At 51.6% G+C, this 16,700-nt stretch overlaps 1 protein-coding gene across 3 annotated transcripts in view; it reads right to left on the minus strand.

Annotated features, from left to right (window-relative positions):
• Positions 1-16,700, minus strand: part of SLC24A3 (solute carrier family 24 member 3) — a 493,522-nt gene that overhangs the window by 190,230 nt on the left and 286,592 nt on the right. For all 3 annotated transcript variants that reach the window (XM_008141127.2, XM_028144920.2, XM_054724362.1), the window contains one exon: positions 14,585-14,661. In XM_008141127.2, coding sequence (XP_008139349.1) covers positions 14,585-14,661 — 77 coding nt within the window. The remainder of the gene's footprint in view (positions 1-14,584; positions 14,662-16,700) is intronic.

Below are 16,700 nucleotides of genomic sequence, written 5' to 3' on the forward strand. Positions count from 1 at the left end.
GCCTCCGAGTCCTTGTGAAGCAGACTCATCTCTGCAGGGGTAGGTGTCTGCTGCCACTGGATCTTTGCAAAGCCCAAGCTACCTGGGCAGCACCGACATGGTGGAGAACCAAGGTATGTAACTAAAGTAGGTGGCCTCCGCATTCTTGCTTTAATTTACTCTGTCTGCCTTGTGCATGGGGGTATCCTGAGTATTTAATTCAGGACTCTCCTCTCAATGAAGGTCCATCCCCAAAAGGTCATCTTGTTATGCTCAGGACTGATGGAACCCCTGGAGCCCTATGAAACCATCGTGTCATTTTCATTGCTCACCTCTTTCATTTTTAACTCTTACCAGCTTATACTGAGTATATACTCAAAAGATAAGCTATTAAGTGCACTTCAATTCATTCATTTACTCACACACTACACCTTCAAGAAGCAATTCCTGCATGCAAGGTGCCATGTAGCCTGTGATAGGAACATAAAGATGGCTAAAACATGGTCCCAGCTCACCAATACTAATCTGGGGAGAGGGAGAGAGGGAAGACATGTGCTGCAACTGAGGGCAGCTGGCATGAAGTTCCTTAGGAGATGAACAAGAAGGTGGGAGTTTAGAGGAGCAGAAGATCTAAGCTAGTGTAAAGAACTGCTTCTCCTTATGGGAAGTCAGAGAAAGCTTCAAGGAGGACAGGCATCAGGCTGGAGCATGCAGGCATCCCAGGAGGCCAAAGGTGATGGGGACCTGGCCAGGAACTGGTCAGGAAGGCCCTGGCATTTATTGTTGGGTGGAGAATAATCTGATTTTGCTAGTCTATAATATATGGGTATACAGAAGAAGAGACAAAAAGAGCCTGAAGAAATGGTCGGCACATGGATGGTGGGGACACCGAAGTGACAATAATGACAATGACTGACAGATACTGAGCATGTCCTGAGTGCCAGGCTGTGCGCCACGCACTTGAGAGGACTGATTTCTCTAACCCCCCCACAGAGAGCTCGCGGAAGCACATCCTATTGTTATCCTCACGTTACAGGAAAACTAAGGCACAGAGAAGCAAGTGACTGCTCCAAGGCCAATGTTCCTACAGAGAGGTAAGGCTGGCATTCGAACCCAGCAGTCTGACTCTGAACCCTCCCCTCCTCCCTCCATTGCTGGGGAAGACGTCTGAGCAAGGCACAGCCTGGACATTGCACTCAAGACGTTGATCTGGTGCTAGGAGTGCCTGATTTGGACTGGAAGGGAACAATGAGCTAGGAAGACCATCTTGATGGACACTGGACAAAAGGCACCCACAGATGGATGCAGAGTAGAACAATGAACATAATAGGAGTTAACACTGTCTGGTACCTATCATTTTCAAGGCACTGGACTGAGATAGTACATGCTTTATTGTGTCCCACAATAAAGTTTCTGTGAGGTAGGTTAGCCTTATCCCCATACCCTGGTGGGAAAACAGAGGCCCAGAGTATTAAAGGCCACCCAGGCAGTAGGTGGCAGTCAGGGCTTGCACCCTTGACCTTCACCCTAATCCTGAGAAATGGCAGAACTAATAGAACTTGTCAAGTCCAAAGTCAGATGCAGCACTGGAGGGAACACATTAAAGGAGACAAAGGTGTTGGGACAAGACAAGACCTTTGCTCTTCTCGCCTCACTGGGTCGGAAAGGAAATGTGAAGGGCTGGATAGGAAGAAAAGTCCTCTGGGGTTTGTATGTGGGCGAGGGGGGGCGGGAGGGCGTATGCACAGTTCTCCATGCAGAGGGTGGGAGCTGGGCAGTTGCAGACTCCCTGCAGTTCACTGGATGAGGGGATGCCATCTTTTTCTACTCTCCACCCCGGGACACTGGTGGCATCTGAACCTCAAGCACACACACCATGCCTGTGTGTGGAAGGGGGAACTGGGAGAAGACGCAGGGGAAGTCGCCAGCCAGGATTTTCAGGATGACCTCAAGGTGTGGGCACAGGTGCAAGTACGCTCCTATTTGGGGCAGCCCAGCTGGTATGTGTCAGGAGATAATGGCAGTGCCCACCCTTGTCCCTGGCACTCATGTTCCTGGCATGACAACCGGACAACTTCCTTCTGTGGGTCGGAGGGCTTCGGAGCAGTTTGCCTCCATGGAAGCAGCCTTCTGCCAACACTGACAGGAGGCGGGGGCTACACATTGCAGGCCCCTGCACCTCCACTGGGCTCCTCATTGGAAGGTCATGTTCTCCACTAGGTGCCGGTCCAGGGGGTGGGGCATAAGCTCAGCAGCCCTGCCCTCAGGGGTCACTGGCCTTACCACACAGCCCTTATGGGCTGCCTTTCCCCTCTACCCCACTCTGCAGAGTGCTTCCTGGGACCATCCCCTAAAGGAAGCACCTGCCCTGGACTCCCTGTTTCAGGTCGGCTTCTGGGGGAGCCCCGACTGAGATACCTGTCTGGGCCACAGAAGTTCTTCCGGTGCAGATCTGCAGGGAGGAAATGATTCCTTAGACTGTGGAACAGGCTGCAGATCTGCATCCCTCGGTACAGAAGCTTCTGGGCTTTAAGGTCAGGTTTTTTGTTAAACTTAGAACTCCTATACCAGGTAGGAGGGATGATAAATAGAGGGGATACAAAGTTCCCTCTGGACAGCATTTATTCTGTCATCTGGAGCCATGATAAATAGCAGGTCTTGCATAAGGTTCTCCATAAAACAGAATCATCAGGAAACTGTTGAGCAAAACCACTGAGCACCAACATTTAAAATGCATGGAGTGCTTTCTGATAAATGAGAGCATTTAATTGACTATTTTATCCAGATTGATTTTTTGAATATTTGCTAAAGACTAGTTCTTTAAGCTAGGACATGTGATGAATCCAAATGGCATTACCTCATTGTTTACTTAGCTTTTAAACGTATACTTTACAGAGAGAAAATGCTACAAAAGTATAAGTAGTCCATTCATAGCTATTGTATACACACTGTGACTGTTGGCAATGTCATCTCAGAGGAACACAAAGTTTATCTTCTATAAACAAAATGAATTTAAAAAAATACATAGAGTAGGGATGGGTGGACCAAGAAATAAATTAGATAAATAAGATGGAGGGGGACACACAGCACCCTGCAGGTGGCTGGTCTCCAAGAGAATACGTTTACTATCTAAACAATGTGCATGCTCTCTCCCATCACCATCTGGGGCTCCTCATTAGATCAGATTTGGAAACTGTCTGCTCCAAAGCCCATTCCCCTGGCTTCCTTCCGTTTGGCATTGGGGTCAAGACATGAGCCACTGAGATCGTAGGTGAACTCAGTCACACCTTGGTCTGGGGATGTCTAAAAGGAACGTGAGACTCAGAATCTTGCATCTCCTTAGCCTCATGGGTTCTAGAGAGGGACCAAATGGGCATAATAATAATGGTAGGTGATATGCATTCGGTGCCTCAGGAGAGAACTGGATACCAGGATTCCAGTGCAAGTCCTTTCACTGGGCAGGGAGACCCCAGAAAGCAGTAAGAGACAGCAGGGAAATGAGTTGGAGAAGATCAGACAGCTAATCAAGATGCTTTCAAACAAGGTACTGGGTTGGCACCTACAACTTACCCTGCTCACGAAACTCTGGAGATAGGGTGGAACACGTGTTTCATTTAGCCCAACTGAGGCACCAGGGAAATGAGGTATTTATCTACCACCCCCTCTCTGAGGGCTACTTCTGGGCTGTCCTGCATTCTGGGGACCAGAAGAAGTCAAGTAACAGGGGCTGGATATTGGGAGTCAGGCAGAAGTCAGGTGGGCACATACAAGTTGCAAGAACTAAGGGGTACTGGTGGGGTGTTATCCATGCAGTGCCAGACACCTTGCTAAGAGCTTGGAACACCTGTCTTTACGTATTCCTCAAAGCAACCTGATGAAGTGGGTGCAACCTGATGCAGTGGGTATGTATCTCCAGGGACACGTGAGGAAACAAGCTCAGTAAGGCCAAGCAACTTGCCCGTGGCTATGTAGCTAATAAGTGGAAAAGCCAAGGCTGAAACTCAGATGGGTCTTGTTCCAGTGCAGGCTCTAAGGAAAGCATGTCAAACTCACGGCCCGCAGGCCACATGCGGTCCATAAGGAATATTTTTGCAGCCTACCCAATATAACAGTATATAAGAAATGTTTTAATAAAAATTTTGTAACTTAATTTTTACCATATCCATATCCTGTTATACATAATCCTATCTAATAATAGACGAATATGCAAATTGACCATACCTCCGGCACACCCGTAAGCCACGCCCACAAGCCACACCCACTATCCAATAATCAGAGAGAGTATGCAAATTAACCCAACAAAGATGGCTATAGCCACAGAGAGCAAGGTTTCCTAGGTAACAGAGGAAGCCAAGCTTTCCGCCTGCCCTGGCCAGGCCTAAGCCTCCACTCAAGCTACAAAGTTTCAATTATAGAAGGTAAACAAATTCAAACAGAAATGGCGGCAGAATGGAGCTTGAGAGAGCAGACCAGGGTTGCTGCCGGCAACAGGGGAAGCAAAGCTTTTCGCACACCCTGGCCAGGCCCACCCGCTTAAGGCTACAAAGTTTCAATTATAACCCCAACAGAAATGGCTGCCAGCCTTGGAGGGAGCCCCAGGCTTGGCTCCGCTCCAGGCTACAAAGTTTCAATTGTAGAAGGAAAATAAATTCCAGATACCAGGGCCTCCGCTTGGGTTGCCAGAAGGAGTGGCCGGCCTGCAAACCACCACAGGCCCCTCGCTCAGGCTGCCCCACGCCCCAAGGGAACCCCACCCTGATCAGGGACACCCTTCAGGGCAAACCAGCTGGCCCCCATCCATGTACCAGGCCTCTATCCTATCTAATAAAAGAGTAATATGCAGATTGATCGTCACTGCAACACGCAATATAGCTGCCCCCATGTGGTCAAAGATCCTGCCCCCATGTGGACACAAGATGGCCACCACAAGATGGCCAGCAGGAGAGGGCCATTGGGAGGCACCTGGCCTGCAAGGGAGGGCAGTTGAGAAGGACCAAGCCTGCAAGGGAGGGCCGTTGGAGGTGATCAACCCTGCAGGAGAGGGCAGTTAGGGGTGACCAGGCTGGCAGAGGAGGGAAGTTGGGGGCAAACAGGCTGGCAGCGGAGTGGTTAGGGGGTGATCAGGCTGGCAGGCAGAAGCGGTTAGGGGCAATCAGGAAGGCAGGCAGGCAGGCAAGCAGTTGGGAGCCAGCAGTCCTGGATTGTGAGAGGGATGTCCGACTGCCCGTTTAGGCCCGATCCCACCAGGATCGGGCCTAAACGGGCAGTCGGACATCCCTTGAGGGGTCCCAGATGGGCAACGGTACAGGCTGGGCTGAGGGACAACCCCCCCTCTGTGCACGAATTTCGTGCACTGGGCCTCTAGTTTGTATGTGTGTGTGTGTGTGTGTGTGTGTGTGTGTGTATTCTAATAATAGACAAATATGCAAATTGACCACACCTCCGACACATCCACAAGCCACGCCCACAAAACCACGCCCACCATCCAATCAGAGCAAGCATGCAAATTAACCCAAACCAAGATTGCTACAGCCACAGAGAGCAAGGTTTCCTAGGTAACAGAGGAAGCCAAGCTTTCTGCCAGCCGTTGCAGGCCTAAGCCTCCACTCAAGCTACAAAGTTTCAATTATAGAAGGTAAACAAATTCAAACAAATGGCGGCAGAATGGAGCTTGAGAGAGCAGGCCAGGGTTGCTGCCGGCAACAGGGGAAGCAAAGCTTTCCACACACCCTGGCCAGGCCCACCTGCTTAAGGCAACAAAGTTTCAATTATAATCCCAACACAAATGGCTTCGGGCCTCGGAGGGAGCCCCAGGCTTGGCTCTGCTCCAGGCTACAAAGTTTCAATTGTAGAAGGAAAATAAATTCCAGATACCAGGGCCTCCACTTGGGTTGCCAGAAGGAGTGGCCAGCCTGCAAACCACCACAGGCCCCTCACTCAGGCCGCCCCACGCCCCAAGGGTACCCCACCCTGATCAGGGACACCCTTCAGGGCAAACCAGCTGGCCCCCACCCCTGTACCAGGCCTCTATCCTATCTAATAAAAGAGTACTATGCAGATTGATCATCACTGTAACACACAATATAGCTGCCCCCATGTGGTAAAGATCCTGCCCCCATGTGGACACAGGATGGCCACCACAAGATGGCCAGCAGGAGAAGGCAGTTGGGAGGCACCTGGCCTGCAAGGGAGGGCAGTTGAGAGGGATCAGGCCTGCAAGGGAGGGCGGTTGGAGGTGATCAACCCTGCAGGAGAGGGCAGTTAGGGGTGACCAGGCTGGCAGAGGAGGGAAGTTGGGGGCAAACAGGCTGGCAGCGGAGTGGTTAGGGGGTGATCAGGCTGGCAGGCAGAAGCGGTTAGGGGCAATCAGGAAGGCAGGCAGGCAAGCAGTTGGGAGCCAGCAGTCCTGGATTGTGAGAGGGATGTCCGACTGCCCGTTTAGGCCCGATCCCAGGGATCGGGCCTAAACGGGCAGTCAGACATCCCTTGAGGGGTCCCAGATGGGAGAGGGTACAGGCTGGGCTGAGGGACAACCCCCCTCCGTGCACGAATTTCGTGCACCGGGCCTCTAGTATATATATATATAAAAGCCTAATATGCAAATTGTTTGACTGGGAGACCGGAAGTTCGATCACTTGCTATGACATGTGCTGACCACCAGGGGGTGGCACAGAATGAAGGGAGGCCCCGGCTAGCAGCAGGAAGGTCCCATCGGCCCTGATCACCAGCCAGGCCTAGAGACCCTACCCGTGCACACATTTCGTGTACCAGGCCTCTAGTTATTAATAACCAACTACAATGTTCGCTAATGACTGATTACTGTAATCGTGTTGCATTCATTTCCCTTACGCACCTTATAGGCAGGCGCACCATTTCTCTCCACTAATACTAGCAGCGAATATTTTAGCAGCCGACTGCCACATCATTAGTCTTGGACTGACTTGTTTGGTGTGCGCAAAAGGAAATATTTAGCTTTCGAAGAACAAGAAAAACAGGTTTATTTGCGTTACGCTTATTAATTTGTGCAGTTATGCAGTGTCTGGTAGGTTAATGATCAAGAAAAAAATATTATTTTTTATTAAAATGTTCTATTATTTTATGTTAATGATTAATCATTTATTTCAGCCCTTTGTATTCAGCATGTCCTTATTGAAATAAACCTACGTTTATATAAAAACTGAAGCTTTTGTGTGTTTTTTTGCAGCCCACATAAACTTAAAACTTATTTGGCCCGTATTAGCCTTTGAGTTTGACATGCTTGCTCTAAGGGATCACACTTTATCTCTAGCTCGGGGGTCCTGGGAAGTCCATCCACAGCAAGCCTGGGTGCAGCGTATGGGCCTCATGGCCAGGCCAGGGCCTTCGGAAAGAAGTCTCGGGAGCAAAGAGGGGCGGGAGTAACTTAGATCTATCGAAATAGAACAATTTACTCTCTCTGTGTTAATCTTCTCGGCACACCAGTTTTAGCTGTGTGTTGACACTGACAAATGAAGGACATGCTCAGCACTTTTCCAAGAGTAAACAGCGAATTCCACCAGCTCTTCTAATCATTTTTCTCTTCCAGGGTGAAATCCCTTAACTAAACACTAAACACGTCTGCCCAGCAAGTGAGTTGTTGCTGAAACCTTGCTGACCAGATCATGTAGGTCTCCTTAAAACTCCAAATGCTTGCAGCAGCCCCTCGCCCAGAGCCCTGGACGTGGCCGAAATTCCAGCTACAGAGAGGCTTTGTGACCCCTGTCTTGTAGCTCACAGGACCCACTGTCACTAAATGGATCTGGCTCTGATCCCCTGACAGGAAAAAAGCTGCCCGTACAGGGGTGTGGGGTGGGGAGAAGATGAAGACTAAAAAAAAAAAAAAAAAAAAAATCCAGCATTTACTGAGCACCTTCTATGTGCTCCCACTTTACAGAAATGAAAATTGAGGTCGGGAGCAGTTCTGTGACTCGCTCCATAGCATGGGAGCTTGTTAGGGACACATAAATTTTCTTATTCCTAGGTGTCCTTTCTTCTCACAGGGCCCCAAGGTGCCTTCCCTGCATCCTTTGCTAGTGACCTTTTCCCTGGCCATCTCTGCTTCTAGATTTCAAGTTAACAACATAATCAAAGGGGCGGGGGGAGATGGGGCGAAATTAGAACTCATCTCTATGCCTTCTAGGGCACACATGGCTAATTAAATTTATATTAACATGAAATAAAATTAAAAATCAGTTCCTCAGTCACATTAACCACATTTCAAATGTTCAGTGGCCACAGGTGGCCAGCAGCTACCACAATGGAGAGTGCAGACAGAGAACGTTTGCATCAGCACAGAAAGTTCTGTTAGTGCTGGGCCATAGAAGTAGAGTCTCAGAGCCCAGAAAGCCCAAGGATAGCCCCTGGGGAGACAAACATAACCCCTGGGGCTGAGGTGGCCGGAGAGCTTTGATATGCAAAGCTGCCTCTTACAGGGCTGGGGAGGGGGCTGGGTGGAGCTGGAAGGAGCCTCCTCCACCTCCTGCTTGTACCCTGGCCCTTCTGCCCCTAAGAACCAGCTATTGCATTAAGTAGTTTATTCTCTGGCTCTTAACAAAAGCAATCTGGACCCCAGGGAAGGGAGCCTGCCCAGAGCAACCATTCCTCCAGATATTAAAATTCAACAGCAGAGAGAACTGAGGGAGGCTCAGGCCCCAAGGAAATGGATTCCTTGGTGAGGCCCTTCCAGATAACTTTCTCCCCCAGGACGAAAGGGGAACTGGAAGCTCAGAGGAGTAAGGCAGCCTTTCCCATTTGGGACGTGGGCTCTCCCCAGACCAACTCCCTTCTCCAAGAACACATCCAAATTAGTGTTCACTCTCACGCAGGGTAGAGGGGTTAGTTTTGGGGTTGGGGTGGCGGAGCCCAGACTCGCCATCAGGAGTTTGGCCATCCCTGCACCTTCTGAAGGAAGCCCTGTCCTTCCATCACAACGACTGATTAGGACCTGACCCAGGGGAGGTCAACCTATAGGCCGGCTAGGGATGTATGTCAGGCAGGAAACCTGTGAGCTGGGCCCATTAGACACTTCTGGGGCTGTGAACTAAGAAATAGTGAACAGTACAGGTAGGGAGCGAGCAAGCAGAGCAGGTGCACCGAGCACACCAGGCAGCGTCAGGGCCTGCATGGGGCGCAGGTTGTGTGGAGATTGGGGGGTGGGGGTGGGGGGTTAGGGACGTCTAGGCCATCTAGGCACTGTGCTTGGCTGGGAATACCGCCACAGAGGAAATAGGGAACGGACCTAGAAAACCCACAATCCCATGGGGAGGGTGATACCTGAATAACCTTCCTCCCCCTCACATCCCAACCACACCTCACCACCTCTACTCGAGGGCCTTCCTCCAATGCCGACTGGTTTCCACTGCGGCTTCGGGGAGCAAGGAGGTCTTAGTGGAATCATGAAACAGGAATTAGCAAATTCTTGACTCTAAAATGCTGATCTGGGAATAAGAGAGAATTGGATACAGGCTCACAGGGAATTTCCCCAGTTTCCTGACCAGATTAAAAACTGGGCTGGAGGAGGAGGAGGAGAGAAATGTGGACAGGAGCTGGAGGTTTGGGGGAGACCACCAACCTTGGGGTCCAGCCCCAGACATCACCTACAGGGATGTCACAGGGATCAGCAGCTATGGTCCTATTGCCATCCCTGGAGAACTCCCACATGAGGGAGCCCTGGCTTGACGGCCCAGCCCAAGAATCCTGCCTGAACTCCCCAAACGGCCCACCCTGTGTGGAGCCCACCCCTTTTTAGTACATGCGAGCCCCCGAAGTGGGCACTGTACACCGGGTGCCGTGAAGATGGAGTTGTGGACAAGGCAGTCCCCACCGCCGGACAGAGCAGGCCTCAGATCAGATGGCCAGGCACCTCCCTATGGCCCACACATCCCTTTTGCCACCCTGGGAAGCCTGACGGGGCCCGAGGGTGGCTGCTCCCCAGAGGAAGAAGAGCCTTCTGCGCACACAGAGTCAACGTCTGAGTTGCGTGGGCTCCTCAGAGCGTGTGTAGGTTTTAGAATATGAAGATGGGCACCGGGAACTTTCTGGTTGCTATTTCCTTCCTGGGTTGGTCCATGGACGGGTCCGAGTTGCTGAATCAGTGGCTGGACCCTTCTTCCGAACAGACCCACTTAGCAGGACGTTGCCTTCCGAAGGGCTACACACTCACTTTGTACCACCGCACACACGAGCACACGGAAACGTCCTCCCGCCGAAAGAGACGGGTTACATTAAACACCTGAAAAGAAGGCTTGAAGCCTAGGAAGAATCCTTTCCCAAAGCTGACAAGGTATTTATTTCTGCTGTGGAGGTTGACTTATTAAAAACAGACCCATTTTGAGGAAGAATTTCAAACACTGATTACTGAGAGCTGCTTCTATTGGAAGAGAAAATGTATAGCTTGGCTTATAATCTCAACGATTCGGCTATGGACATGCGGGATAATTAGCAAAATTTCACAAGATGCTTATAAATCATAAACAAACTCTGGTCCTAGAAAATTATCCACAGGCTTCTTCCTCTGTTTGGGGTCAGTTCCCCTAGTTTACGGGGTGCGAATTTCCTAAGAAACTGGAAACACTGCGTTTAGTGTCTCAACATTATAACAGATCGGCTACAAAGCAAGTCCAAAGACTAGTGTGTTTCCTTGGGGTTATTCATTGTTGACAGTTATACAGATAATGAATTACCCACTCTAGTCAGGAGCCCATATATAAAGAATAGTCAGAAGGAATAGAAACTTTTCTTTACTGTAATCCCAGGATTTAGGGCTTCTGAAATTGATAAAATCAGAAAGATTCAAGGAAAAATTAAATCTACAGTGTTTGATAAGTTTAACCAGAAATGGCTGATTTCTACAAATCATACACAAAAGAAGTTAGTATTTTTATGAAAAAAAAAAAAAGCAAGAAAAAGAGAAGCAGGCTTGGATATTTAAGATTGTTCTCAGGGGTCCAAAGGCCAGTGCACACCTGAGGTTGAAGGCCACGGCTTTATGGGGCCTCACAGGCACAGCCCACTCACGGGGCCCAGGTGGAAAGTGGAAGGATGAGCGTGGGTACCAACGCTCAGGTTTCAGAGTGATTTGAAAGGACTCTGCTCTCTGCTTGAGACCTAAAAGGACAGCAGTTAATCCCATGAAAGAACAGCCTGTGGCGGGGCAGCCCAGGGTGACAGAATACACCTCTGAGACCCTCCCTTCCCTGGAGGAGGCAGACATAGCTCTTCAGGGGCCTAGAGGTGGCTGGATGATGCTCAGTCCCCTCACCCCTTCTCATGTCCCTCCCAGGTCTGGGGTCTTCCTCAGGGAGCCCTGCCCAAAGGGCCCTGAGCCTCTCTCCGTGGCCGGCCTGGGTCTTTCTCACCTGATGGAGGGCTGGCCACTCTGGTCCCCTCCGGCTATGGCTGACCCTGCTTCCTGAGCAAGGAGGGATGGCGAGATCCTGAATCTGTTTCCCGCCACTTCTAACTCAGCAACTGAGCCACCTTGTGGTGCCTCCAGGTGAGGCCCACCCTCCCCCAAACCTCTCCACCCCCCTCCAGGTCCTTGGTTCCTGCTCACTCCAGGCGCCAGGGACTCTCCAGTCTCTATATCCTTCATCACAGGTGTCCTGCTCCTGCCTGGAACCCCTTTGCTCCTGTCATTGTTGGAAAGTGCCTACCCAGTCCTCAAGTTCAATGTAATTGCCTCCCAACACGGGACTTGCCTTCTCTGCATTCTCACATCACACGGAACAGATGATGCATGTCTGGAGTGTCCATCAGTGGGCCTCCCCCAGGGCAGTGGATTCCTGCGGGTGAGGCTGCCTCTCAGGCCTCTAGAAGGGGCCAGCCCAGAGCTCCCACATTGCAGGGGCTCAGAAAGGCCCCCTGATGGCTGAGGGCAGGGAATCTGTTCTCAGCTCCCACTCTGTCTCATGCATGCATCTGTTCCTACAGGTTAGTCCTGGCAGCGTGTCTTCTCACATCCAGTCTCACATGTGCATGTAACGATTCCTGAGCACGCCAAATGCGCTGGGCACCGTGGTGGGTGAAGGGGATGAAAAGCATCACTCAGCCCTGTACCAAACTGGGCAGCATTTGTTGTTCAAGGCACCGGGCACTGTACAAAGGGGCTTCCCTGGTGAGGCTCATGTCCTATTGGGGGAACTTAATGCTCTTGTGGAAAGCATAGGCAAAATTTGGTCCTTGACCTTGGGGAGGGTAACTGCAGGCCCTCCCTAACCTGTGCCCCTGCCATAGAGAAGAGGTGCCCTCTGCCTGGTCTGAGCCTGATGCCTCCCTGCACCACGGGCATGCATGTGGATGCCCCGGGTAGCAAGTTCAAGCTTCTCCACCTGGTCTCTTCCCTCTCAGAGGTGGATTGGGGAGGAGGCCTACCCAGGCCTTGGCAGCAGGCACTGCTGTTTGGGTGGAGAATTCTGAAGTTCCAGTGCCTGGAGCATGGTCTCAAAGGGATGGATGCTTCCCTTGGCCCCTTGACTCCTTGCCCTGGGGTTTCTTCAATGCAGGGCCCAGGGCAGGGGCTAAGTGCAGTATCAGATACCAATGATGACAAGCTGCAGGTTTTTGCCTACTCTCTAGGGATGTGGCTAGGGGAGAGTTAGGGTTAGGGATTTTGTACACTTGGCCTTCATGCCACCCTGGGAATTCGTGGTCCCAGACAGAAGAGGCTACAGGCATCCTTGAGTCATGAAGAGCAGGGCAAACGCACCCTCCTCTGCCTTGGGCTGGCATCGGAGGGTGCGCGGGGTGTTGGGAGGAAGGGCCCTGCCAGCTGCAGGCGGCAACGTGGCCGGGGAGGAGGGAGCTCGCACTGTTTGTGCCCAGAGTAACAACCTCATCGCTCAGATGCCGGGGCACAGGGAGCTGATGGCTCCCAGGGAATTCTGCACCAGCTCAGTGCCTGGGTCTCCTCAGCCTTTCGACAGGGAGCCTCCCTGGTGCCGAGGGCGGCAGCTGGCATCCGTATTAGTCTCTCTGTGTATGGGCTCTCCTGATGGGCAGGGGGCCTGCAGAGCGCCAACTTCATCACCTGGTATTTTTAGAGATTGTCTTTGCTTAAAAGGGACTCCTCATGCTTTTTTTTTTATCCCAGGGGAGGTGGTTCTGGGGGGATGAGGTGAGTGAGGAAAGACCTGAAGAATTGGTGGCTTTCAGCGTGAAGGGGTCAGGCTTCGGGCAGCCTAGGGGCCCGAGAGGTTAGATATCTTGTCAGAAGCCACACGCAAAGTGAGAACAGCAGAGCGGCTCCAAGCCCGTGATTGGTCAGACTCCAGAGTCCAGCTGTGCACTGAAAAGTGAGGTCTCTGTCATCTCCCCTTGATTCATAGATGCCTGTGACTTAGGGGCCTGGGCATTACAGGCCGTGAGGTTCCCTCCGTGTTCACTGTAAGCCCTCTCTTGGAGCCCCCCATGAAGCCATGCTGGAGCGGCCACAGGGAGGTGCTCTGGTCAATAGTTCCAGCCTAGCCAGTGCTCAGCCTGGACCCCAGACATGAGTGTGGACAGCCCTTTCGGGGTTGGGGGGTCCTCGAGCAGCAGTGGCCCCAGCCCCAGCCGTGGGTGTCACCACCGCCATCCACATTGACCCACCCAGGCCCGGAGCCTGTGTACAGCATTCCCTCTGGGCCCTTTCTTAACAACTGACCCACAGAACCCAGAAGCAACGTAAAGTGGTTATTGGGTACATCATGGAATTTGGAGAATTTTGTTCACAGAAATAAATATCCAGATGACAGCATCCCGGGGGAGGGTGGGTGCCGCGGAGATGAAAGCCCACAGTGCTGCACCTCGTTCAGAACCTAGCCAGGTCTTTTGGCTTCTCCGCCACTCCTCAGACATATCTCCACACACCCCCTCTCCAAACTCTCCCAATGGGTTCAAGGGAAATCAAAGACCTCCAGCCCACTGGGTTTGCAGAGGACATGCTAGGGCAGTGGTGGGTGTTCAGAGCCAGAACAAACTTTAGTGATCACCTACTACATGCCAGGCACCGTATCCGTTGCCATTGCACTTAATCCACGGACTTAACAAATACTCTGCCCCTGCCACATGCCAGGAACAGGTGGGGGAACTTAAGCCACATATAAAACCAAGTCCCAGTTCTCCCGAGGCTTACATGTCAGTGAGGTTGACAATAAGCAAATGATCATATAACAATATAAAGGCTGGTTAGACAAGATCGGGCGCGTTCAGGGTGGTATGGCCGTAGATAAAGAATGGCCACAATTCTCCCATCCAAGTACTAACCAGGCCCGACCCTGCTTAGCTTCCGAGATCAGACGTAAAGGCTGGTTAGGAAAGGTTTGCCCAAGGGGGTGACATCTGGGCAGAGAGAGCGAGCATAGTTAAGTAGTGGGGAGCAGGTCGGTTTGACCTTGGAGTCCACGCTTTGGGTGTGATATCAACAACAGAATGTATACAGATGCCTGCCAGCTTATGAACCCATGGCCTTTTAAAGAGGGTACACTGAGAAATTGCCCCCACAAGGCTCCCACAGGAGGGAGGGGCGATGCCGGTGCGGGCACCACTGCCCACCCCCCAGCCGGGTCTCCCCTGGGACCCTCCAGCAGAGCCACGAGAAGGTACTTACACAGAGCACATGGAGGACCACTGCTCCCTGTCTCCGGTCCTCGTTGGTGAAGATGTCACTGGGGAACTCATGCAGGGCTGAAGAACAGAGAGAGAAAACCAGCTCAGTACAGATGACAGCGTTCTCTGTGCTGGGGGTCGGGACAGTCTGCCAGTCCTCATGTTAATAGGGGGGTTCGTGAACTTGGATGAGAAAAAATGATATCTTTCTATTCACAGACCTCGAACTGGAAATTGGTGTTTCCTGCAGATTAGAAGGTAGGCAACAAACTACAGTTGTGTTAAAGCACCTGGGACTCTGCCCCAAGAGATATTTTCATGATCCATTATGCACACTCCTCTATTCACTCAGCACTTCACCATCAGGGTGGTCTTTAGGTTGTCACTTCAAGTGTTAGTGAGAAAATACGTGAGCTACTATCCAGCCCTGCAATGGCCAAGTCTAGTTCCTGGGCCCGGAGAAGTGCCTGGACAGAGTCGCAGGTGCCTCAGGAAACCATCCACGTGTATGGCGTGGCAATGCCCAGTGTCCACTACAGCCGGTGTCCCCCACCCCTGTCATCTTCCAAGCCTCCCTTGTGTAGGAACTGGGAGAGAGGAAGTGCAGGGTGTCTTTATGAGTAGGAACAAGAGAACACAACTTGCTCATGCATGACTGGCATCAGCACTTGGCAGTGAGCGTGGGGTGGAGCTGGCAGAAGGGAGGCCCTGGGCCAAGCTTAAAGGTCTGGATAAACTGCTGTTGGGACTTGCATTCTGAACCCAGCATGGCAGGGCCTGGATATTAAGATTTACACCCTAGTTAGCGACATGGTAACATGTTGTTATATTAACGACTGACCCACAGAACCCAGCATGGTGGCTCATTTGCAAAGGACATTACCGCATCATCCAGGTCACAGAGAATGTAAGAGAACTCAATGGAGACCCACTGGGCAGTAGCTTCATTGGCGGAGGTCCCTAATGCTTAGTACTGACCTCATCAGCCCCTGTTTAGACACTATCCACACAGCCTATCAATGCACATGCCGCTATTTTATGAAGTGCTGCTTTGCTTCGGTTCTAAAGCAGTTGGAATGATTGTATTTAACCTTCCTAAGGAAGTGGTCAGCCTGGGGCCAAGGAAAGGCTCCTCAATTGGGCATCTGGAGATGTGGGGCTCGATGCCAGCACTCCCACGGCTGGCCTTTGGTGGCGTGTATTTTCCTCTCTTAGCCTCAGTTTGCCTACTGGCCATCTGACAAATGGCCCGAGGCTCCTCCTTACTACTCCCAGAACACAGAGAACAGTTAGTGCACACAGCAGACACCTTTACTAGGTTTCTGTGGGATGAGAAACGCTGAAGGGAGCTGACCCTGGGCACTGACCGGGGTGGAGAATGCCAGCCTTGCCCAGGTTGCCCAACGGTTCAAGAACAGAGCTACCAGAGCACCAAGCTGCTTCCCCAGGACCAAGCAAGCTCCCCACCTGGCCGACTCAGACTCAAGCCACCAGCACATCTGGGAGATGGTGTTTTCAGAAGAACTGCAGCTGTGCAAGACAAGAGCATATGGAGGAGGTAGGGTAGCTCGCTGGACCGGAAGGCTCTGCCCAGCACTTTCTGGCCTCAGTTTCCTCATCTTTAAAACAAGGTGGGGCTTCTAGTGCCTCCCACAAGCTGATGGGGTGCTGATGCCCACCCCCAGCTGCCCTCCACTCGGGTATGCTTCCTCACACCCCAGTCCACACAAACCAGGGGCATTTCTTAGTCAAGGGGTGAGAGCTAGAATGCTCGTCCATCTTTGAGAAGGTAATATTTGCTTTAAGTTGTTAATTGGATTTTGCATAAGGGCCCAGGTGGGGAATCAGGCCAGGGGTCAGACCCCACCTATACCTCTCACGGGCTATCCTTTCCCCTCTCCAAACCCACTTCCTTCATCCGTAGGATGGTGTATGGATGCCATCCATGCTGGGGAGAGTGCAGACAGTGTATGTGAAGTACCTCTAGCCATGTTTCATGGGTTACGTATCACCATTCCTCGTAATTATAACAATTATGGGATCCTGGTCTGGCATGGGGCCAAGGACACATTCAGTTCCGGTCTTGGGGTTGAAGTCACCTATCACTAATTCCTGAC

Source organism: Eptesicus fuscus, chromosome 12, assembly GCF_027574615.1.
Source record: "Eptesicus fuscus isolate TK198812 chromosome 12, DD_ASM_mEF_20220401, whole genome shotgun sequence".
Lineage (NCBI taxonomy): Eukaryota > Metazoa > Chordata > Mammalia > Chiroptera > Vespertilionidae > Eptesicus > Eptesicus fuscus.